The sequence below is a fragment of the Eurytemora carolleeae genome, unplaced genomic scaffold, assembly GCF_000591075.1.
Source record: "Eurytemora carolleeae unplaced genomic scaffold, Eaff_2.0 scaffold53, whole genome shotgun sequence".
NCBI lineage: Eukaryota > Metazoa > Arthropoda > Copepoda > Calanoida > Temoridae > Eurytemora > Eurytemora carolleeae.
Window position 1 is genome coordinate 138,651 of NW_019396380.1, and position 26,181 is coordinate 164,831.

Sequence of the window (26,181 nt, forward strand, 5' to 3'; positions counted from 1 at the left end):
GCGCCGATTGAAGGATTTATATCTCTAATTGGATAATGAGATAGATAGAAAGATAGTTTTTACGCCATACTATTCTATTGGTTCAGAATAGACAACAAACACATGACTGAACCCTTATTGGATCAGGCGCTAATTGACTCGGCATACAGGAGTGGATGCTGAATGATTGAAGATAATCCAGTGAACACAAAAATTGTCCCACTGGGCAGTAGAAAAAATATTTACTTAATAAAGTTAAACTATGTAAATTAAAACGACATCAAAAACAGATGAATTGCTTTAAAACTTTTGTCACATTTAAAAGTTTAATGCATTGTAATATTTCGAACAGGAGAGAATATATAATTAAAACTCTGGTCTCCATCTTGTGCAGACCTACGGATAAATTTAATTCCTTTTCGATATATCGCGGGGGTTATAATTTGAATTGAGGAAATATTCTCAAAAGTGCCTCCATTGAATATTGAGATCAACCATTTAAGTTAATTGCTTTGGTAAAAAACACAAGGAACGCTTAATCTATTTAGAGGAAAAATGTATAAAATTATCACGGAGGTTAATTTTACAAATATTATAATAATATATCACAAATTGGAAAAATCAAAAGAAAAACTTTTTTTGATTTCTTTCTCCCTAATACTTGATGCACTCAACACTATGTATAGACCAGTCTTTTTCCTAAAATTAAAAATGTTTTAAAAATGAATAAATAAATGAGTTGTCACTGCACATCACAGAGATAAATGTCAAATATAGTTCGGACGACGATATAGTTCGGACCATGTGACTCCCTGATATATATAGAGCTAGAGACATCTAGCGGCCAAATAACTGTCATCTAAAGTACATCTTAATAAAAAGAAAAAGATTATGATATGAACTACATACGAATGATCCGAATTTGATTCTACATTTATATCTTGTAAAATTTGAATGATTAGTTTTTTAGTAGCAATCAAACCCGGCCCTTTCATAAAGAAAAAAAGATCATATCAAATATTGTAAATATGATAGATTGATAAAAATGAACTACATATTACATGACAAGGATCTAAAAGTTTAATGTTAGAAATATTGAACTAAATATTACTCGACAAGGAACTGAACATCAGTAGTTGGATAGTTTAATGTTAGAAATATTGAACTAAATATTACTTGACTAGGAACTGAACAGTTTAATAGTTTGATGTTATAAATATTGAACTAAATATTACTTGACAAGGAACTGAACAGTAATTGGATAGTTTACAAGCTGAACACATGAACACTGCATCCTTACCGCACACTTCACATCGAACCCTATATATTTTTTAGATATTATTTTGAACATTTTTAGGCGGTAAGTTGAAATCATTTGGGTATTTCGTGTATTTTCAGAAATGTATAAGAAAAAAAGAGAGAAAAGAGAGAGAGAGAAGGCAAGAATTTTAGAAGTCCGGTAATTTAGGGGTGTCTGGAGGTATAGCTTCATTCTCTTGGGTTTTTTTTTATTTTTTTTTAATCTTGGAGACCATATTTAAAATTCTTTCTTTTCCTGTTCTCATATTTTTGAGATGAGGATGAGAAAGCAATAGGAAGACGACTGAAAGCCATTTATAATAAATTTTTCCCATTTTTTTTATAATAATTGACAGTGACAAGTTCCGTTGAATTAGAGCTATTGCCAGGGATTTAAAACATGCAATGTTTACCCTCTTCTGGGGATATATTCTTGTAAAGCAAGAAGGATTTTGTATATTCACAAAACCTCTCCACTGCTATTTGAGGATGTTTTCTAAAAAAGTGATTATCTAAACTGGCAAGTTTTAATTTAATTGAATACCTCTCTAAAACTGTATTCTTCTTTTCTACTTTTTCAGTAGACCTCGGACTAAGAGACAGCTCCCTGCAAAAAAAAGTTAACTAAACTTCAAAAAAACATCTTCCTTAATCTGTCAAATTAAAATTCGTGAAACTATTGGGATCTCCAAGTAAAGGGTTCAAAACATTGGACAGAAATAAAATAAATCTATCAATTCTGTGTAATCTTTAAAGTTTTCTAATCTCTATATCTTTGCAACCTGGTGGAAATAAACCTTCATATTTCAAACATTTAATATTGATCTAACAAAATTGCTAGTTCGAAATATTAAACTCATTTCATGTTGTGAATCAGCTATAGTCGGCAATCATATCCCTAGAGTAGAGGGGCGATTAAAATTCGAATTTGACGGTTCGGTCATTATCCTAGAGAAATGCAACTTTCGATCACAATTGAACCTATTAAACATAATTTGTTCACTTTTTCTTTTCTTACTTTTTTGTTGGCATTTACGTTTTAAAGGAAAAACATAGAAAACGATAACTTCTTAAATTTAAAGATTGTTGAATTTAAGACCATCACGTGATTAAATTCAAATAGAAGAAATCAAATGCATCTGGCCAAGATTAATCACCTTCAAATAGATTCAGCCTGCTTATACATTTTTATACAGGGTCAACTTTGATTTTACCGCTCTAAAGCACTTTTCTGCTTTTCTTTAGTCTTTTACATGTACATTTTAGTGCTGTAAAGCGCTTGCTGTTTGCTTTGAGTTTAAAGAAATAATTGGCAAAATTCTGATCGATTTTTGGTTGAGAGCCTTCAACCGTTAAATCATAATGAATGTCTTAACCTTTGAGTTGGTAGAAAATTTAATCTTTTCTCCTCTTCCTCTTGTCTCTGTCTCTGTATGAACTGCTGATGCTGAATCTGCAGAAGACGGTTCTGCTGAAGCATTATCTGCTGCTGCTGTAGTATAACCTGATGCTGTTTCTGCTGATGACTCAACCCAGCAGACACAAGCTAAACAAATACTGATAATAAAGATTGGTTTTGATCTTTTTGTTAGCTAATGATCGTCAATGATCTTAGTTAGCTAATGATCGTCATTGATCTTAGTTAGCTAAAGATCGTCATTGATCTTAGTTAGCTCAAGATTTTTGTTGATTGGTTTTGATCTTTGTTAGCTAATGATCGTCATTGATCTTAGTTAGCTAAAGATTATTGTTGAATATATCTTCGATCTTTGATCTGTGTAAGCTGAAGATCAAAGGTCATATTTGTTAGATTATCTTTGATCTTTGGTAGCTAAAGATAATACTTGATTCTTATAAGCTAAAGATAATCTTTAAACTTTGTTAAGTAAAGATCATTGAGATCCTTGTTTGCTAAGGATTAGCTTAATTTTTTGATCCAACAAGCTATAAGGATCATTGTTACGGAAACATTATCTTTGATCTTTGTGAAGATCTTTGTTAAACCTTGAGTATATTTGTATTACTCGGAATGCCGCAATATGTTTCAAAAACACGAAGTTTTTATCATGAAATAACCATTTTCGAAAAAAATTCGAAAAAAAGGAATACGACGATAGTACAGAGATTTTATTTAAAATTTCTGAACATTTAGCTCTCATAAATAGAGAAAATGTCTGTCAATTAAATAAAGCTCTTTGCATATAAATATATATAGTTATACATATAGTATATATATCATTATAAATATACATAGTTATAATATATTTTAGGTTAAAGCTGGCTATACAGCTGACATTTTTTTAGGAAACCTATGGGAATCCCGAGGGTAACATATGCTAAATAAATTTGATTTTTTTTCGAAATTTCTTTCTTTCTTCAAAATTGAATTTTTTTCAAAATTCAAAATTTTTGCATTCTAGTGTTTTTAAAATTCTACAGGCAACGCCTGGAACTTCAGTTTGTCTATCAAAATTTTAGAAAATTTCTGTAAATTATTTCATATTTTTTAAACTCTGAATTGTTTTTTTTTCTAAATTTTAAACTCACCGGTCTCTGGTTAGAGAAGGGAGCAGTATTAATAATCCCTTTTTCACAACCCGCTGAAATACCTAAAATATAAATAATTTTTTTATTCAACTTTAAGAGAATTTTTAACCCGCATTTTTACTCAAAATTTCGTTATCTTGGGTATAAAATGTTTTTCATTTGTACCGAGGAAAATAAATAACATTTTATACCGCCAAAGTAGGTTTCCCTTTTTATTTTGCCAGTCTTAAAAAAATCGGACATTTTTATAAAACTTGAATTGAATAAATATATATATATATATATCCAACTGTCTTGTGTCATCATTTGGGAAATTATGTGTGTGATATGATTTTTACCTTTTTTCTTTGTCTTGAATTTTAACCTTAAACAAAGTAAGAAAGTAAAAATCCCAGCCAAAAAACATATATTGTCCCGCATGATAACTTGAGCCAGTTGCATAATACGATACAGTGAAACCATTAATAACGAATACATGGGAAGAATTTATCAAATGTCGTCTTGACTATTTTTCAATGAGTTTTACGTAAATTTCAGTATTTGTGAAAATAAATAAATAGCCATGAATATGCGGGAACAGTTTTAAAGAGTTCCATATAATCATTTAATTAAAAAATTAAATATCTGCAACATTCCATTATCAGAAAGTGAAGAATACGACATTTGATAAATTCTTTCGATGTATTCGTTATTAAGGGTTTGACTGTATAAGTCAAAGATTGAACATCGATTGATCAATATTACCTTTTGCAGTTTCTTTTTGCTGTAATCTGAAATTTAAAAATATTTTATTTTACAATCGGAAATTTTTATGATAAAAATAAAACTTTAAGAGATTGTCAACATAGTTTCAAGTTTCTTTTATTGGAAGGATTACACTCCTGATCTCTAACTGAACCATTAAACCATATTCTGAGTAAATATGATTGAGAAATCATTTTTTACCATATAAAATTAGACAATTTTAATTTTGGGTTCTCTTTAAAATTGACTTTTTGATTGAAGTAACTAAGACAAGGAAGAAGGTTTACACAATCTATCCTTCTTCAAGCTATAAAACCCAGACCACCTCGCTCCAAAAGTTGCATGATCCAAGCCGGTACAACATGGATTCAGTCGTACTGTCCAGTCTGGACTACCCAGTGTAAAGTCGACCCAGCACGTTTTATGCAGCAAATGTAGCCTGGCAAGATCACAGTGTGCGACATCTTCTTAAATGTTATTTATTTAGCGGTTAAAGAGGTACCTGTGCATCTTCAATTTAATTATTAAATTAGAGGTTCAATCGAAAGTACGTGGACAGTCCCTTTAATAAAATAAACTGGTTTACCTTGAATATATTGGAGCTGTTGGTATAACTGAAGCATGGATTGAAGGGGACTTAATCCTAGAATAGATAAAGCTTAAAGGGAATGTAAGTGAGTTTTCAGTGACTCCCCATACAAAGATGGCATTGCCCGATTTACCAAGGCATCCTTGAAACTTTAATCTGATATGAAATGTGAAAGATATTGGGAATTTTATTTTAATTTTTTATTTGACTAACCTGTAATTACTTTATTTTGCTTTACAGCCTTAATGTTATGCATTTTGGATTTCTCCTTCCTTTCAAATTTTCTGTAAGTATATGCTCTAAATATAAACATTAAGAAAACTGGGTTTTTTCTTGGTCTAAAAATATGCATCAAGTATAGAGTTGCAAGCTATATTTTATTAAACCATGAATATTACCTGGTTGTTTGGCTTGACACTTCTGCTTCTTGTCGCTGCTGAAAATGTATTCATGAGACTTTGAGATTATTTGGTTTTTTAAAGTTTTTAATCTAGGAATCCACATTGCACAATTTTTGTCTTTAAATGATGAAATACAATTTTGTAAAAAAAATCTAATTTCCTCATTAATATCAGATTAGATTTACAAGGCTAACAATTCAAACTTTATCTCAGAAACAATAAATTAATTTTTTACAGTGATGGTTTCATGCTTGAAAATAACAAACGATTTAAAGACGATTTTTAAAAAATGGATCAACGAGTTTTGGAAAAAATATATTTTGAAAAAAAGGACTGCGTAGAATGAGTTAAGGCACTAATTCCCAAGTCCTTGACTATAGAGCTAGGTGGATTTCTAATAAAGATAAAAAATTGGATACCCCATTGACATATAGTCAATCTTTAAATTGGATACCCCATTGACATATAGTCAATATTTAAATGAATTGGGTCTACTTAAAATTACATCATTAGTCTCAGGACAGGATGGGATTTTTATTCAATAGGACTACTTATGAGTGCTACTCAAATTAAAGACGAGTTTAATATATGACTCTCTCTCTTTCTCTATACCTGCTCTAAGCTTGTTTTTCCTGTATACCATTTCACCCAGCTCCTGATCAAAATTAAACCATTAATTTCTGTGAAAATTCTTTATAGGAGATAGTGGAATAGTACCATTTAAAATTGATCGAAATTAAGGAAAATATAAAGCCTACAACTGACGTGAATGAATCTACAGAGTAGAGGAAAAAATCTATTAACAATATAAAAAAGAACAAATAATGGTTGAAACTAATGAATCGAAGAAAGCCGAAGCTCTTTGGCAGACTCTCCGTCTTTCATTCGTCTCATACGACGAGTATTTCGGTTTTAGCCTCGCAAACCTTATTTTCCGCTCCCTCCTATCAAAGCCTTGTGGTCTGAATTGGCCTGCGTTTTAAATAGAGAGTTTAATGGCTGCTGAAATTCTCAGCGCGTTGAAAGCATAATTTCTGGATGGCATTTTTCAACAGACAGAATCTAAATACACTATACACGAGGCAACTAATCATTTTCCCCACTTTCTGTCTGACCTATAGCTATATACCAAAGGGATAATACGTTGTCCTGTTTATAGGCCAGACTACTTGCAATCCAAGCTAAGCTCCGGGTCTATATGAGGACTGAAGGGGTTACATCAATGGAACTATCCAATCTGAGTTTAGCTCCGGGTCCGTATGAGGACTGAAGGGGTTACATAAATGGAATTATCCAATCTGAGTTTAGCTCCAGGTTCTTATGAGAACTGATTTGGTTACATCAATGAAACTATCCTTATTCCGAGCTATTGAGCACACACTGGTAACAATAGTTTTTTACAAGAGGCTGGGAATTATATTTTTTTTGCAAGAATGCAAACACATTTTTGGAAGTATTTTTGAGCTTAGAGCTTTACCTATACATTTCAAGCTCCTTTAGGCTTGGCTCAACAGAAGCAGCATTTGTATTGCTAGCAGGAATAGATGCACCACAAGGTCCACCACAGGCAACTGCTGCACTACTAGAAATAGCACCACCGCCAGAAATAGCAGCAAAACTAGTATTTTGATCTCTTACTTTCATCATATAAGTATCAGCCATAGCCTGCAAAAAATAATAGAAAAATTAGAATTTACTTCCAAACAAACGTAACATTCTAAGTTTTAAGCTTAAAAAAACTGAAAAATTTTGACAAATTGAATAGATTGAAAACAGAAACATGGATTATTATTATTATTAGCAGACAACCCTTTATTCAATGAAATAGGGGTCGACCGAAATTTATAACCTTGCTCTAAACTGGATTTGTTTAAAGGAGAGTTCTTCAGTAATCTAAATTTTTCAATTCAAAACATTAACGCTAAAAAAGGGGCGCGAGAGGCTTCCTGAATTCATTGTGCACTAACCTTGTTTTGTTCTGGTTCCTGGGATTTACTCATGTTATAGTCATCTAGTGTCCTGAACATTTAATATTATAGTCATCTAGTGTCCTGAACATTTAATATCATAGTCATCTAGTGTACTGAACATTTACTATTATAGTCATCTAGTGTCCTGAACATTTAACATTATAGTCATCTACTGTCCTGAACATTTAATATTATAGTCATCTAGTGTCCTGAACATTTAACATTATAGTAATCTAGTGCCCTGAACAATTAACATTATAGTCATCTATTGTCCTGAACATTTACTATTATAGTCATCTAGTGTCCTGAACATTTAACATCATAGTCATCTAGTGTGATGAACATTTAACATTATAGTAATCTAGTGCCCTGAACATTTAACATTATAGTCATCTAGTGTCCTGAACATTTAACATTATAGTCATCTACTGTCCTGAACATTTAATATTATAGCCATCTAGTGTCCCGAACATTTAACATTATAGTCATCTAGTGTCCTGAAAATTTACTATTATAGTCATCTAGTGTCCTGAACATTTAACATTATAGTCATCTACTGTCCTGAACATTTAATATTATAGTCATCTAGTGTCCTGAACATTTAACATTATAGTCATCTATTGTCGTGAACATTTAACATTATAGCCATCTAGTGTCCTGAACATTTAACATTATAGTCATCTAGTGTCCTGAACATTTACTGTCATAGTCATCTAGTGTCCTGAACATTGAATATTATAGCCATCTAGTGTCCTGAACATTTAATATTATAGTCATCTATTGTCATGAACATTTAACATTATAGCCATCTAGTGTTCTGAACATTTAACATTATAGTCATCTAGTGTCCTGAACATTTACTATCATAGTCATCTAGTGTCCTGAACATTTAATGTTATAGTCATTTAGTGTCCTAAACATTTAACATTATAGTCATCTATTGTCGTGAACATTTAACATTATAGTCATGTAGTGTCCTGAACATTTAATATTATAGTCATCTAGTGTCCTGAACATTTAACATTATAGACATTTAGTGTCCTGAACATTCACTATTATAGTCATCTACTGTCCTGAACATTTAACATTATAGACATTTAGTGTCCTGAACATTTACTATCATAGTCATCTAGTATAGTCTCTTTGCAAACTTCATAAATTTTACAAATTTCAAAACTTGAAAAAGAATATTTTTTTAAATGGCCAAAAAAGACCTATAAAGTCTTCAAAAGTTAAAAATGTTGAAAATCCCACAATACCACATGCTAAATAAGGTACCCTGACATTGACCACAAAGTGTGGTAATTTACTTTGAATTGCATTTTCTAAAATACATACAATAGCACCTGCCAAGACCCTTATTTATCTTGGGGATTCTTCTCATCTCCTCTGGTTCAAGACGTAGGATCTCAACATCTTTATTTTTCTTCTCCTTAAACCTCTCTAGTGCTCTCATATCTTTAAAAATTCTTCTATAAGAAACATTTAACTCGTCGTTTTAGCACTGTAAGTGTTAAATCGATTTCAATTTTTTACTTAGCCACCTTTTGGATTATAGTAAACTGATCTTATATTAATACTAACTTTATAACAGATATCAGTGAACGGAACCACCTGGAGTAAACTAATTTTGTATTAATATTAACTTTATGATAGATATCAGTGTATGGAACCCCCGGAGTAAACTAATTTTGTATTAATATTACCTTTATAACAGATATCAGTGTATTGAACCTCTGGAGTAAACGGATCTCATATTAATATTACCTTTATAACAGATATCAGTGTATGGAACCCCCTGGAGTAAACGGATCTCATATTAAAATTACCTTTATAACATATATCAGTGAATGGAACCCCCTGGAGTAAACTGATCTCATATTAATATTACCTTTATAACAGATATCAGTGAATGGAACCCCCTGGAGTAAACTAATTTTGTATTACCTTTATAACAGATATCAGTGAATGGAACCCCTTGGAGTAAATTAATTTTGTCATCATATTTTCGTAGTTTTGGTAGCTTTGCCATATCAACTTCAGTTACACTTTTATCATTCACACTGACAAATAGAAATTGTTGGTCTTTAATGCATTTATCCAAATTTTTTATGTTTCATTTATCCGCGTAATTTAAAAACAAAAATATGAGGCCTACCAAAGCTTTAAATTGAATTGAATTTATTTCATTTAAAGGGATTGTAAGCTTAATTTCAAGTGACCCTCCATGCAAAGATGGAAGTGCCTGTATTCACATTGGTAACCTTAAAAGCTTTGTCTGATTAAATATGAATTATATTTCAATGTTTATAATTTGGAAAACTGATGATTTTCAATCATGAGTTCTCTACTAAAGTGGTTTGCATATTTCTACTGCATTAAAACATACAGTAATTTGTCAAAATTATATAAATGTGAACCTAGAACGACGAAGATACCATTCACATTATTGATCAGATATAGGTGTCAAGGGTACCTTTGTGAATCTTAAATTGCCATCTTAGCATGGAGGATCACTTGAAGTTACGGATACAGTCCTTTTAAATACGTTTTAAGTCAGCTAATTCATCAGAACTACGTTTTTCTGTTTTTCTGACAATAAAACTTTTTACCCTTCATAACAAATTTGTAATAACTCGTAAATCTGTTAAAAAACCAGCTATCTTTGACAATATCTGAATGTTAAAGTGAAAGACAGAAAAAAGTAAAAATTCTTCTAGCAAATAATAATTACCCTCTGTATAGTGTTTTTACTGATTCTATTCTCAAATCTGTTACTTCCTATAAATGTATTTCTTAAGAGTAAATGTTTAAAGGAATGGAGTCCACAAGCTGAAATGTTCTAATCCCTATATCTATATTTGCAACCTGATAAAACCTTTAAAACTTAAAACTTAGAACTCATAGCTAAAACATTTTGTGACAAAGACTCAATTCCTTTTAAATATTATTTTTTGAACACTTAAAGACATCTATTTTGATAAAAAAAATGAAAACTCTCATATAAAACTTTTTGCTAAGGTTACCTTATCAATTATTTCTTGATTCTAATATTTAAAAATCATTTCTGGAAGTCTAATTTTACACTCTCATAAAATTTTATGATTCTATCAGATTCAGATTCAAATTCTATCATATTGATATTTAGATTCTATCATATTGATATTCCGATTCTATCATATTTATGTTCAGATTCAAATTCTATTAACGGCTTGATATGTCAAGCTTTCTAAAACTGTGAATTAGGAAGACAACATTTAAGAGTTTACGTTTTTGTTAATGTTAAAAAGCCAATAGGTTCAACCAGCTGCTATTCAAGTGAAATGCAATTCTATAATGTTAAAGGAGTTTCTGCACCTCAATTTCTCTGTGTACTGGTGAGGGACTGTATCCAGCTCCACCCGGCGTTTGAGTCTCATCCAGATCTTTGTTCTGGTCCTGGAGTGTTGGTCGTATCGATGGCAGATATGGATTAAAGCCCTAAGATATACAGTAAAATATAGGTTTAAATGGTACTGCCGAGAATCGGACTTGCCCCGCCTTGAAATGGTGTGTCACAAAATATAATTGTATTAATAAAAAAATTCGAAAGAATGTCATTATTTAGTTTATATACGTTTCACCTTTAAATAACTTTATAATGCTAAAATGAATACCTCCATAGGGCTGGGACGAATGGGGATGGGTTTCAATGGATTTTTTGGATTTCTGATCAGAGATCCTGGCTTTGGTTGAACTATTGCTGATGAAGAGGATTTAGTTGGAACAAACCCTTGATAACCCACTTCTATAGTCTGGGGAGTTGGAAGCTCTGGTTTGGTGTTGAACCCATGAGCTGGATGTAACTCTGGTTTGGAATTGAACCCATGAGCTGGGTATAACTCTGGTTTGGAGTTGAACCCATGAGCTGGATGTAACTCTGGTTTGGAATTGAACCCATGAGCTGGATGTAACTCTGGTTTGGAGTTGAACCCAAGAGCTTGATGTAACTCTGGTTTGGAGTTGAACCCATGAGCTTGATGTAACTCTGGTTTGGAGTTGAACCCATGAGCTGGATGTAACTCTGGTTTGGAGTTGAACCCAAGAGCTTGATGTAACTCTGGTTTGGAGTTGAACCCATGAGCTTGATGTAACTCTGGTTTGGAGTTGAAGCCATGAGCTAGATGTAACTCTGGTTTGGAGTTGAACCCATGAGCTGGATGTAACTCTGGTTTGGAATTCAACCCATGAGCTGGATGTAACTCTGGTTTGGAGTTCAACCCATGAGTCGAATGTAACTCTGGTTTAGAGGTGAACCCGTGAGCTGGATTTATGGAACTTGTTTGAAGCTGTGGATATTTCTCAATCATCTAGGAGTTTTTCTCTTAGTTTAAAATATAAAAATTAAATTTATCTAAAAACTGCAGATAATAGGAGATATCTATGGTTTTCTATTTGAACATTGATAATTTTTAAATGTGATTTCTCTTACGAAATTTGATTACAAATGCTGAGTGATTTTAGACTTTTCAAATTTAACAAGCAAAAAGCTAGTACAGTGGTCAACGTTTACATCAATACGATGAAGACTAATTTTCTGTTTATGTTTTGATTTCTAACATGCTTTAATTACAATTTTACAAGTAAAGAATCTGTTAATTGATTTCTTCTCTTTGTTTACATTTTTATATGCATCAAAGCTGTTTAGAAGCTTGGTAAAGATTAAAATTGAAATAGAAAGTCGTCTTAATTGTATCACTTTATCCGACAAATACTGTGAATAGCTAAGGAAAGATAAATCTAATAGGGGAATATCTGCTGTGAAAGCTTGCCAAAAATGAACAACAAATTCAGCCATTTCCAATTTAAACTTTAAAACTCGGAAAAAGCTGAGCTAAACAAAACTCATTTTATAAAAAAAATATGTTATGGTAGAACTTAAAAAAGAGGGTAAAGACATGTCCTTTCAAATATATAATAAACCTTAACCAAACGAAACTATTTTATAAAAATTTTTCTTGAACAATCTTTTTGGCGTTTTTTAGAAGGTCTATATTTCCACTGAATGAAAGTTGATTGTTTATTATTGATATTATTATTATTATTATTATTATTATTATTATTATATAGAGATAGTTCCCTTGTGTGTAAAATCGTATCTGGGATATGGATGATGGGACTCCGGGGCAGCAGTCAGGGTTCTCAGGAGCGTCCTTTGTGGAATGCTGAGGACGTTAGTACTTTTTTAATCTTTTTTTTAAATCCTGTTTGGGCTATTTTTTTCTATTAAAGATGTGGGGGGGGGGGGATTCGACTCCCCCCCACACATGATGTTGTCTAAGAAAGGATTTTTCAAAAATTCAAGAAAATTAATTAGTTTTTGTTTACAAATCTTTCCGATCGTTGAATGAATTTTCCGCTGATAATAATTAAAATTTAAATTGAATAACGATATTGTAAGCGTAAATTCAAGTGAACCTCCATGCAAATATGGCCTTGCCCGATATACAACGGTGCACTTAAAATGAACCTTTGATAGCCATTTTTTTAACTGTTTCATTTGAGGGTTCTCTGCAAACATGACTTGCACATTTCTTGCTTATAAGAAACAACAAATCGATATAATCTGAGCTTTCGAGTCAGAAAAACGACGTTATCTTCCACATTTTTGATCAGGTTGAGGTTTCAAGGGTACAATTGCATAAGCGGCACTTTAAATTACGTGTACAGTCCCTTTAACTAAACTGTGCCCAGCACTACCTATGCTGCTGTAGGTATTGTGGAAGTATGTGAACTCCTGGTTTGTAATTGGCTGGATGTTGATATAAATGTTTAGCTGAATACTGATTGGAGGTTAGGGATGGATGAATTGCGTATTTTTGATTAATATTGTTCTGTACAGATCCAGGGTTTACTGGGAGTACAGGGGAACCCATGTAACCACTTTTAGGTCCCACATGCCCTAAAAGTTGTATTTTCCTATAACTGTGAAACTCTAAATAACTTGGAACAATGTAGATTAAAGATGACTTTAAAGTCGCCTTTGACCTTAGAAATATTATTTGCGGCATTCACCAATACCATAATTAACCTGATTTTAGCAATATTTTTTTATAAACAATAATCACAGAATAGCCCCAATTCTGCCATTTCAAAAATGTGGGCTGCCATTTTTTTTGCTATAAAGAATACCAGATTATGTCAAATTTAAATGTATTAAATAAAACCATGAAAATCTCTCATTCTGAACGAAATCAATCCTGTGATTATTGTTTCATAAAAAGATATTGCTAAAATCGTGTTATCAATGTTGAATGCGGCAAACTATTTATAAGGTGAAAGGTGCTCTGAAGTCATCAATCAATCAATCTTTGTATTATTCAGATATTTAGAGTTTCCCTGTATGCTAGTTATTTTTTCTATTTCAAAAATTTCAGACATGGTAAAGGTGGATGGCCTTGTTAACATGTCTAACTGTTGCATTCAGAATTGATGCATTTGGTCCAACTAGCAAAGTAATTATTTATTCTTATTTAAAACAGGTGTTTTTTCTTGTAACGAATACTTTCTTTAGGTTTGAAAATACAAGAAGGCAGCAGGGCTTATCTTATAGTGTTACCAGTTAACAAAATGCATCTGCCAAATACTGGCCAACAGGAGAACTTCGGTTCATTTCAAGTACAGGACCGACTTTTAAGTAGTAGGAGCAAGCTGTACATTGTTCAGTGTACAGTACACGTACAGACTATAAAGGCATCACGGGACAGTACACCAAATGAATGATTACATCCGGTGTTGCCAAGGTTGTGCACGTTGTACATTCGGTGCGCTCCAATGTACAGAAAATGTCGTCTCCTAAGATAGAAAGATAAAAACATAGTATGAAGTCACGCTCATCTCTATAATTAGTGACGTCATATTAGGTTTTTATCTATTTATCTTAGGAGACGACATTTTCCGTGCATTAGAGCGCATCGAGATTATCAAACCTGATTATACAACCTTGGGCATTTGCCAGTACTTTGAAAACTGTAAAAGTATCTAACACCAAAAAATATCTGTGAAACTACTTGTTAGACAAAATTCTTTAAATTCTGTTATCAAAGATTTAAAAATACGAACGTATTTGATTCATAATTTCAAACTAAATGTTTGCATTTTCTCAATGCTTTCGGTAAATTCGATTTAACGAACAAAATATTAGATGAGTTTCTTCCAACAGTGTGTCCAGAAATTACAGTCTCTTTAAAAATTGAAAATAATGATTGAATGTTACAGTCTCTTAAAAATGGAAAATAATGATAGAATGTTAGTATACCTGGTAAGCTGCGACTAGGGCTTTTAACCTTCTAATCATAGATCCGTCAAAAATATGATAAAATATCAATTTTATGTAAAACAAAATATTTTAAAACTAGAGAAATACTTTTAAAAGAGATCTTTCCTTCGGGGGCTTTTCTTGTTCTTCCAATATTTCCGGTTCCAGGTCCACTGTTTCAAGTTTGATATCTGGCTCATCGAACACAGTTTCGGGATTCTTCTTCGGGATGTTTTCTGAACTTCGGGATTTCAAACCTTTAGATAAATAGATTGAAGAAACTGTAGAATTAATGCCAAGTGCAGCGATTCACAGCAACGACCTTTCAGCTACCTTTATCATGAGAAATGTCGTCGTTTGATTAATTAGTTTTCAACTACAGGGTGTCCCACGAAACATGACAGTTGGTGAATAGTATAAAATGTCTTCTTCCATATTTTTTGAAGTTATTTGATACCAAAGAGAATAATAAAAAATATCATATGGCAGTTATATTATATAAAGGTTTATTTCAAAGTAAAATATATTTGAGTGAAAGATTTCTTTAACGAATAAAACTGATACAGAAGTCTGATACAGTATATGGAAGAAGACATTCTAAAGAACTGTTGTGAATCGGGTCGCTTTGAGTTATGCTTTAAGTCCTTTTAAAATCAATAAATTGAGTAAAAATTAAAAGTGTACAGTTATTATTATAAATTATAAGTTATAATTGTAAATTCGAACAGGAAGTTCTACAAGTGTTTTCAATTTTCTTCAGTCAAATTATCAAATACTGAAAAGGTATAATTATTAATTACGTACTTTAACAAACAGATGTTATCTTGTAAATACTTTAACAAACAGATGTTATCTTGTAAATACTTTAACAAACAGATGTTATCTTGTAAATACTTTACCAAACAGATGTTATCTTGTAAATACTTTAACAAACAGATGTTATCTTGTAAATACTTTAACAAACAGATGTTATCTTGTAAATACTTTAACAAACAGATGTTATCTTGTAAATACTTTAACAAACAGATGTTATCTTGTAAATACTAGGCTTGTAATTAATTCCTCCTTGAAAAAGCATGAACAGTCCTTTTTCAGACAGATGAATTTAATATTTATAAAAGAGCACCTGACAGGGACGATTTTATCTTTGCAAGCTTTTTCAATTCTTCCGCTTTCCTTCGTTCTATTTCTTCAATTTCCTTAAAATAATTGAATCCTGAGAAAAACTTTAATCATTGGAAACACTTTTTTTTGCGGAGAGAGACCTCTGTCGTTTCTGTAATTGGAGACCTTTATACTTCATCGGAGACACACCACCTTTCTGTAATTGGAGACCTTTATACTTCATCGGAGACCTACCAACTTTATGTAATTGGAGACCTTTATACTTCATCGGAGACCCACCAACTTTCTGTAGTTGGAGACCTTTATACTTCATCGGAGACCCACCAATTTTCATCAAACCCAGCAAAGGTCCTGAACGGTTCTATCACCGTTATTCCAAGCTCCGATTCACAACCTGTATTTTTAAACCTTTATCTCAGCAAATAAAGAGACAAAAATCACATTAAGAGAACATATATATTTTTTCAGACAGATAAAATGACTACACCTTCCTCATTTTTATCCCGATAAAAGAACTTAAGGGTACCCTAGTAAATCGAACATGGAACGATTTTAATTGAGAACCACTTGAAATTAGGTGGACAGTCCCTTGAAATGAAGGTCCCATTACTTGGGTTTTATTCATAACTTTTTTATTTCGCATAAATGACTTACCTTGAGAAGTAGTTCTTTCTTCTCTAGAAGTCTCAAGTCTTCTGGAGACTCGAACTCTAAGTCTTTTTTTGATGTTAAGATTGAAGTAGAAGTCACCTAAATTAGTCAAGGAACTGATCACTCGCCTCAAACTCTTATTTGCAAATATTTGCAACCTGAATGCTTTAAACTTTTGTCATATGATTTAGTAGGATTCACAGTTTGAAATATCAAAGATATACAACAGCAGGTTGCAAAAATAGAGTTTAGAAAGAGTTTTAAGTTTCTATAAATTGTTAAAGAATAATTTTTTTAAAAATAAATTTTTGAATTTACCCCTTCGTCGTTTTCCTCAACATCTGTTGATTTTGCTCTTGGCACTTCTTTCTCGGATTCTGATTATTTAAGAATTTTATTGAAAATAAAAATACGTACTTTTGACTTTTGTAGCTTAAGACAAGAAAAGTGTAATCAAAGAAATCTGTAACATTTTAGAATTCCGGAATTCCGGAATTCCGGAGCAAGTTTCCTGAATTTTCCGCGTTTTTAAAAGCTCATTTTGCAGAACAATCTTGATTTTGATCAATTTAAATTTTCGTTCGGAAATGGGATCCTGAATTCTAGTTTCAAATAAGCAATTACTGCCTTTTACAGATGTTTTCGGAGATATTAAAAGAAAAGGCAATTATGCATCGGCAAAGAATCAAAACTTTTTAATTAAAGATAATCGAATGTGACCTGTCTTGCTAGAAATCAATATACATTATATAGAATTATCAATAGTTGTAAAATGTCTGTTGTACAATTTCAAATTATAACCAAAACACTCTAAAATAGGAATTCAAATTTTAGACTCAAGCAATGACTTTAAACTTAATCCAATGAACACGAGGCACAGCCATTTTGTCGTGTAAACAGACCCATTTAACATAATAAGTTAGTAAATAACTTAATAGTTAAGCATATATGCTTTGTAGCAAAATCTAATGGACTTCAGTCGTCTTCCTGGAAGGCCCCTTTTTAAAAATGCTACCATAGCATATCAAGATTCTAGCTATACTAAAACTAAAATCCAAAAATGTTGTTCCAACACGACTTTTTTATTTATTTTTTTTTTTTGGGGGGGGGGAGAAAAGTTCTTTATTTTACCCAATTTAGCGAGAACAAACTCTAAAAATAAAATTTAAAAATTTTGAAGAAAAATGTTTCCTTGACTGACCTGCTGGATTGTCAAGTATTTCATTTTCTTCAGATATACCTCCAGACTCTAGCTCATCAGCTTCAACCATTATAATATCATTAGAGTACTTTTCTTTATCGTCTTTTCCGTCCGTCGCGTCCTTAACCAATGTGTTTTTATCCTTTGAGTCCTTATCAACGTTGAGCTTGATCTTTGCGTCCTTATCAACGTTGGGCTTGATCTTTGAGTCCTTATCAACGTTGAGCTTGATTGCTTCCTTATCAACGTTGAGCTTGATCTTTGCTTCCTTATCAACGTTGAGCTTGATCTTTGCTTCCTTATCAACGATAAGCTTGATCTTTGCTTCCTTGTTTTTTGCGTTTTTTTCCTTCTTTACGTCCTCTGAAGTGTTCTGAAAACATGATTAAATTCTTTTTCTCACCAACAAATAAAAAATATTAACTAACTTTTTTAAAAATCCTGCTTTTTCTGCTTGACTTTTTTGTTAATTCACTTAAATGTCACCTTAAAACACCAGGGGTCTAAGTGGAAGAAAACTGTCATTCTCATATTTGATAAATATATCATTGAACAACTCAGTTAAATTTTAAAATCCTTGAAGCATAATAAAAAAATGGTTATTTATCGTAGTATTGTTAAGTATTGATTTTAACGTTAGAAATCATCAAAAAAAATATTAAAAAAGTATAAGTGCAATGTAACTGAAATCTTGACACAAACTCTGATTTTCTAGTTGAAGACCTTCAACATTTCAATTTGAAGCAATTCCAACTAAAAAAAACCAACTTAATATTGATCACTTACTTTTCTAGGATTGATCTTTCTTTTCAGTGATTTGGAGTTTTGATCGTTTATCATATTTAATGTTTCCTCCATTCTCATCATCTGCTCATCACTGAACAAAATAATAATTTTCAGTAACCGGGGCACGGTCAACTAGACGTTCCGGTTAAAGATCTAGAGAGTCTTAACTTTAAACATCAAACATCAAACATTAAATGTAGATATTTAGTATTCAATATTTTATACTTTTTTGTTTGACTAAATATTTTGAATATTTAAGTATATAAAGTTGTTTACGCTATAGTTTACGGATTTTGAATGAGAAATCAAAATGTGACTATAAATATTCCTATATAGACAGGATGAACTTCGTTGTAGTTAGTTTTACGTGGGGGGCATTCCCCCATTTGAATCAATATTCTTATTTTAAAATATGAACTCTTTTAGATCTAATAATTTTAAATTAAAATATCAAAGAATAATGTTTTTAATGAAATGAAAATATCGAACTTACTTCAAATTCTCTATTTTTTAAAAACGATCCGCGCGATTCACTTAAAAAATAATAAAAATAAATCCAGAATTCTTTCTGAATGTTTTAATAAACAATTTTACCTGAGATATTTTTGAACTCCCTTCATTTTATGGATTTTTAGTTCAAGCCAGTTACACTTTGGAAGCTCATGACTTAACCGTTTGTTTGTTTTCTCAAGATCAAATGCTTTCTATCAGTTTCACAACAAATTAGAGATTAGAAATTGGAAAATTAAAATTGAAGAAAAAATAATAGAATGTAGAAAACTAAAAATAAAAATCACAGGTTAAAAATAAAAATTATGAATTATAGATTATGAAGTTAGAAATTAGAAGTTAGAGAATAGGAGTTAGAAATTAGAAGTTAGAGATCATATCTTATCATAAGTCATAAATTAGAAGTTGGGTATTCTGAATAAAGATATTCAGCTTTGAGTAGAAGTTAGATATTAGAGATTAAAAATCATGAATGAAAAGGGAGAATATAGAAATTAGAAAAATGCAAAGTAAAATTTAGAATTAGAAATTAATGAAAAGTGAGAAAATAGAAATTATAAGTTAGAGATTAGAGACGAAAAATCTTCAATGAAAAGTGAGTTAAAACTTAAAAACCATAAATAAAAATTGAAAAATCTCATGTTGTCGAGATTCCTGAAGTGCTTTTGCTGGTCCATCTAGAAAAAGTTAAATATAGAAATGGAAGAATCAGAAAACTGCTGAATAGTTTCCTTCTTCTTATTTTTAGTCAAAAAATGCCGCGTGTTTTCATTAAAAATATTGCTAAAAAATAATGTGTAATAGTATATCTTAATTTGATTTTTCCTTGACATTTATGCGTGATGTTTTATCTATAACAGTTAAATATTAAAAACAAAAACTAAAAAATAAATTATCTTGTTTTTAATATGTAGCTAAGAAACATTTTTTTGGAATTTTCATTTCTTTTATGTTTATTAAGGGTGATTGATTTGTGACTATTTTTAGACCACCCACCGACAAACTTTAAAAATCCACAAAATTCTTTATATAAAATCCACGAAGTTTTTGTTTGTTTTTGTTTTATAAGTCTCTAAAGTTTAAATATTTCAGACATTAAAAAAATTTCAATGTTCATTCGATAAAAGGGTCCACCGATATATAATGCTTATTTCCTGGCTCTGAACGGAACGTAATTTTATACTGGCATATACAATTCACAACGGTACCCTTCAAAGGTTTGTCTGATCAAGTATGAAACTTTTGGAAACTGCATTATTTGTTGTTTCTTTTTAAAAGTAACATGCGCATTTCTTGAATTTCAGAATAAAATACTTTGCAAGCCTGAAAAACGATGCTACGTTCACATTATTGAGCTGATTAAGTTTTTAATGGTGCCATCGGGAATCGTGAATATACCCTTTTGAAATATACTAGGCTTTTATTACAATTGTTAACATTTCCTCTTTGTATATATTTTAAAATAATAAAAATTGTTAGCTGATTTTATAAAAAGATTTAGTGGATTTTAAACATTTAATAACACTCGAATTTTGTTGGAGGCAAAATTTTAATATTTTGATCATATCCAAACCTTTTGGGCCCGATTGTGTCAGCCGTTTTGATGTTTATTGGATACAAACAAACAAACAGTCCCTTTTAAACAGGGTGTCCCACATCATATTGTATACAATAATGGCTCTAAATTACGATTTTTTAGAATAATCGGAAAGTTTAAGAAGACTGAATCATTTAGAAAAATTGTATAAAGCCAATTTAAAAGTTCGCTTGCAGAACGTACGGGTATAATGTGTGTTTTTTTTTGCATTTAAGGCCTGGAGATAATCTAATATGATAAGGAAGGCTCTGTATATCCTTGGTATCTAAATTGACAAACCTTGCCATGTCACGCTTACCTTCCTTTTTCTTTGCTTTCTTTTGCTTCTTAATTTTTATTAAAATTTTCTTCTGCTTTTTCAATTCACACTGAAAAAAAGCTCATTATCATTATCATTAGAGAATTTAATGAAATCTTTGAGAACTATCAATACAGCAATTTGACCAATATGAATATTTTGTCACATTATCAATTAGCAAAAGAAAGATCAAATTTCAAAAAACCAAATTTAAAGTTAAGATCAGTTTGTCTGTCTCTCCGGAGTTTGTCTCTCTGGAGTTTGTCTCTCTGGAGTTTGTCTCTCCGGAGTTTGTCTTTCTGGAGTTTGTCTTTCTGGAGTTTGTCTCTCTGGAGTTTGTCTCTATGGAGTTTGTCTCTCTGGAGTTTGTCTCTCCAGAGTTGTTTCTCTCATAAGTTTGTCTCTTGAACTTGTCTTTTTAGAGTTTGCCAACAAATTGTGTGTTAACGTGCTATTCCAATATTTGACTGGAATTTAATCAATAACTACATGCATAGCATAGAAAAAAAACTTTGAAACGTTTCGCATGAATTATTGTGTAATTTTGTTTATCATCTGATTGCAATGAAGGCAGTAAAATATTTTTAAAACAACTTTCTAAACGCAAGCTTAGTTTTTGTTTTGACAAATTTTTGTTCCCTCGTTTATAATTAATATTAGCAAGGAGTGGGTTGACATTTTACAACTATTTACCGATAATAAAACATCGATTTTTTGTATTGTCCTTTTACTATGCAGGCCTCTCCCTTCTAATCAAATATTTGAACTTTGGTAACCTCTATTCTCATGATGAAAATTATTCAAATTTAAAGCCAAACATACTTTAGAGTATTGGCCATTGGAAGATTTCAAGTCACTCTCTGATTACAAAAGATGCTAGTTTAACTTCTTAATGAGAAACCTTAGTAGGAAATTTTTCTAATTAAAAAAAATGTTAAAGTCTAACAATTTCCATCATTGGCTCTGCAAATTAGTAAGAAAAAAAAAGATATCTCATTCGTTCTCGATGACACAAAAGTTTCAAGTTTGTGGTATATTCATATATTTTTTTTGAAGTAATTGAAGTTAAAGAGCTTAGAACTTATTTACGAAATTACTTTAATTTTGCGCCTTGTCAAATTAATTAAATCACGGCATCTAACTATCAATTATATACTTATATACCTTGGCATCAGCTGAATCACTCGTTAAATCATTGCTGCTATTCACATCAGCTGTTTCTTTAATTGCCTGGAGGTTGCCATCTTGCTTTTTGCAGATTACCATCTTCAGGTTTCCGCCATTTTTCCCCTGGTTTGTTGGCTCATTTTTCTTTGTTTTCCTCATTTCTAAATCTTCTTTCTCAGGATAAGCTTTTTTGGTCGATTCGTCCTCAAGATCTATTTTTAATTTTTTCGGTTGAATTTCCTCTTCTTCTTCTTCTTCCTCTTTCGTTTGTCTATCTCTCTGCTCCATTTTTAATCCTCTATAGATTAATATTTTTGAAACTTGACATAAAAACTGTGAAATGAATGTCGTATTTGTTCCTTTACTTTTACTTTACATTTTGTAATTCGGAATTGTTTCAACTGAGGTCGGAGGTGTTCATCTTAAATGCTTTATCTTAATAACCAATGTGGCCAGTTTTTGATTTCTTGATCAATGCTTGATTACATAAATCTTATCTCTGGAAGGGTAATTCCATAACGGGATATCGAAAGGGAATTAAATCAATTCGTAGATCTGCGAAGGATGAAAGTCAATACTTTATCCTTAGATTTACATCGCAAAAGGTCTGACTTCTTATACATTTCTCAAAGTTATCAGAATCTTGCGATCAATTATTGACTTCCATCTTATGCAGACCTACAGATTAGTATTAGTGGATCTCCGTCTTACACAGAGCTACTGATTAGTATTAGTGAATCTCCGTCTTATACAGACCTACAGATTAGTATTAGTAGATCTCCGTCTTTTACAGACAGACAGATTAGTATTAGTGGATCTCCGTCTTATACAGACCGACAGATTAGTATTAGAGGATCGCCGTCTTAAACAGACCGACAGATTAGTATTAGTAGATCTCCGTCTTATACAGACCGACAGATTAGTATTAGTGGATCTCCGTCTTATGCAGACCTACAGATTAGTATTAGTGGATCTCCGTCTTATACAGACCTACAGATTAGTATTAGTGGATCTCCGTCTTATACAGACCTACCTAAAGATTAATTTTATTCCTCTTTGATATCCCATGTAGGTCCTACCCTGCAGAGATAACTTTAGTTAAGGGAGCAAGCATTGATCCTCAAATCTAAAAGATTCTCAACACAAATGTGACAATTTTTTAAAATAAATCAGTTTCAAATTATAAAGTCATTGCCGATATTTCTTTACTATAAAAACAAAAAGACGGTAGACCAAATGTAATAACCAGAAAAGCCTGGAATCGGAAGGCTCAAAGCATGACTCAAATGGTCAAATGAACATGAGAAACATTAATTTTGCTGTGTAAACATGGTCTCATTTCAATTAATAATTGATCTAATTAGTTACTAGTAAAACGATTTGCTTTCTAACAACATCAAATACACTTAAGTACTGCTATAATGTCGTCTTCATATTTCACAGTTTTCTGGTTATCACTGTATGTATAACCTCATTTTGAATTGTAACTATAAGCCTGTGTATATTGTAGGACTACACTGTTTACGCGAATGTATCTGAATATTTTGATCTATTTATCCAAAATCTACAAAAATCCAGCTTTTAAAAACACTTGTTATAATATCTATATATAGTGACCACCTGGCCTACGCTTATAGATGGATAGATACATACTTATTACATAGATGTATTGATGTATAGATAGATAGATAGATAGATAGATAGATAGATACATAGATAGATAGATAGATAGATAGATAGATGGATAGATAGATAGATATATCCTAAATATATTGAAACGTTTTAGCTGACGCTTTAAATATATACATATTGTATAAGTAATATCAATATTTATAGATAGATAGAGAAAATGTGTGTCAAAATATAGATTTATAGATATAGAAAGAATTAAATATTGAATCAAAAGAAAAAGATAGGAGAAGAATATTTAAAAACTTAATAACAATTAAGAAAGATTGATCTTGAAGGAAAATTTTAAATAAAAATACAAAATACATTGAAAATGCTTTTTGATTAAACGTATCTAACTACTTAACTTGAGAAATAAATAAAATTTTAGCCACGCGAATGTAATTTACATATTTGTAAATGTACGACATTTATGTGTAAACATGCTCCTTTTACTTATATGTTAATGTTTATGAATAAAGAAAAATAGTTGACACTTGCTTCAGACATACTTTTTGAATATAAACTTGCTTTTAATAGGGTTTCCAACGAAATTTTCGTTGAACAAAATTCGCCACATTTTCACATTTACAATGATATTCATTATTCAATAATTAGGAAAAAGACAGTTATGACTTTTATTTTCCAGAGATGAAAACTTTGAAATTGGAAACCTTTAATTAATCCCGAGCGCTTAATTTTCACATACAATGTGGAAACCTTAAAGTTCCACCTTAATTCGTTCTTTTTCTCTTTCTGGATATCCATACTTTGTTTGAACAACGAGAGACCGCTCTTTTAATGGCGCGGAAAAAAATCGGTTTCAACGATAATACGATTTTTTTTGCAAAATTTCATACGAATTCGGCGAATTTGGCGCCATAGATTTTTGGAAATACTACTTTTAATCCTCAGTCATATCATTCTTAAAAGAATCAATAAATATTTAAACCTGCAGTTAGTGAATTCCATTTTTATTTTTTATTGCCATATGATCATCTGAAGGGGGGGGGGAGTGGAGGAGGGGGCTAAACCTATTATGGGTTAATATTGTTTTATCATCCTTAAATTTTGAGGGTTCAAAGAATGCTATTTACTTTAACTGAAAATTTAATTTATAATTTATAAAAACGGAAATTTATAAAAAGGGAAATTAACAGAGCGAAAAAAACCCAAAAAACTGCAGAACACAAAACACGGGAACAGAGAACAGAGAACAGAACACAGAACACTGAACACTGAACACTGAACACCGAACAATAAACACCGTACACTAAACACTGAACACTGAACATTGAGCACAGATCACAAAACACTGAACGCAGAACAATAAACACTGAACAAAGAACATTAAACACTGAAAATTGAGCACAGATCACCGAATACTGAACACAGGACTTTGAACACTGAAAACTGAAAACTGAAAACTCAACACAGAACACTAAACACTGAACATTGAGCACAGCACAGAACACTGAATAATAAAAACAGAACACTGAACACTGAACACAAAACATTAAACACTAAACACTGATCACTGAACACCGAACACCGAACACTGAATACTGAATACTGAACACTGAACACTGAACACTGAACAATAAACAATAAACACTGATCACTGAACACTGAACACTGAACACTGTACACTGAACACTGAACACTAAACACTGAACACTGAACACTGAACACTGAACACTGAACACTGAACACTGAACACTGAACCCTAAACACTGATCACTGAACACCGAACACAACACTGAACACTGAACACTGAACAATAAACACTGATCACTGACCACTGTACACTGAACACTGAACACTGAACACTGAACATTGAACACTGAACACTGAATACTGAACACTGAACACTGAACACTGAACACTGATCACTGAACACTGAACACTGAACACTGAACACTGATCAATAAACAATAAAGAATAAACATAGAACACTGAACACTGAACACTGAACACTGAACACTTAACAGTGAACACTGAACACTGAACACTAAACACTGAACACTGAACACTGAACACTGATCACTGACCACTGTACACTGAACACTGAACACTGAACACTGAACACTTAACAGTGAACACTGAACACTTAACACTTAACACTTAACAGTGAACACTGAACACTGAACACTTAACACTTAACACTTAACAGTTAACAGTGAACACTGAAAACTGAACACTTAACACTTAACAGTGAACACTGAACACTAAACACTGATCCAGTTACTGTATATAACGCAAAATCAACTGCAGGCTTGGTTTGTAACGTATATAGAATGACGACACATGACGAGAACCTTTAAATACCAGAATAGGAATATAGAAATATAA

General features: G+C 31.6%; 1 protein-coding gene across 1 annotated transcript in view; it reads right to left on the bottom strand.

The window, feature by feature from the left end:
• Positions 1-497: 497 nt before the first annotated feature.
• The window catches only part of LOC111702071 (uncharacterized), a 28,146-nt gene continuing 2,462 nt past the window's right edge, over positions 498-26,181 (bottom strand). Inside the window, exons 2-30 of the mRNA XM_023473634.1 lie at positions 22,159-22,459; positions 20,995-21,064; positions 19,754-19,776; positions 19,184-19,293; positions 18,590-18,680; positions 17,804-18,176; positions 16,921-16,979; positions 16,606-16,701; positions 15,953-16,025; positions 14,953-15,083; positions 14,827-14,857; positions 13,269-13,470; positions 12,649-12,733; positions 11,186-11,878; positions 10,887-11,009; positions 10,264-10,310; positions 9,477-9,592; positions 8,876-8,987; positions 7,527-7,578; positions 7,037-7,224; positions 6,172-6,214; positions 5,557-5,594; positions 5,156-5,212; positions 4,570-4,595; positions 3,826-3,887; positions 2,655-2,824; positions 1,823-1,885; positions 1,215-1,299; positions 498-678 (exon numbers count right to left, since the gene is read on the bottom strand). Coding sequence (XP_023329402.1) covers positions 634-678; positions 1,215-1,299; positions 1,823-1,885; positions 2,655-2,824; positions 3,826-3,887; positions 4,570-4,595; positions 5,156-5,212; positions 5,557-5,594; positions 6,172-6,214; positions 7,037-7,224; positions 7,527-7,578; positions 8,876-8,987; positions 9,477-9,592; positions 10,264-10,310; positions 10,887-11,009; positions 11,186-11,878; positions 12,649-12,733; positions 13,269-13,470; positions 14,827-14,857; positions 14,953-15,083; positions 15,953-16,025; positions 16,606-16,701; positions 16,921-16,979; positions 17,804-18,176; positions 18,590-18,680; positions 19,184-19,293; positions 19,754-19,776; positions 20,995-21,064; positions 22,159-22,459 — 3,565 coding nt within the window. The 3' untranslated portion in view covers positions 498-633. The remainder of the gene's footprint in view (positions 679-1,214; positions 1,300-1,822; positions 1,886-2,654; positions 2,825-3,825; positions 3,888-4,569; positions 4,596-5,155; positions 5,213-5,556; positions 5,595-6,171; positions 6,215-7,036; positions 7,225-7,526; positions 7,579-8,875; positions 8,988-9,476; positions 9,593-10,263; positions 10,311-10,886; positions 11,010-11,185; positions 11,879-12,648; positions 12,734-13,268; positions 13,471-14,826; positions 14,858-14,952; positions 15,084-15,952; positions 16,026-16,605; positions 16,702-16,920; positions 16,980-17,803; positions 18,177-18,589; positions 18,681-19,183; positions 19,294-19,753; positions 19,777-20,994; positions 21,065-22,158; positions 22,460-26,181) is intronic.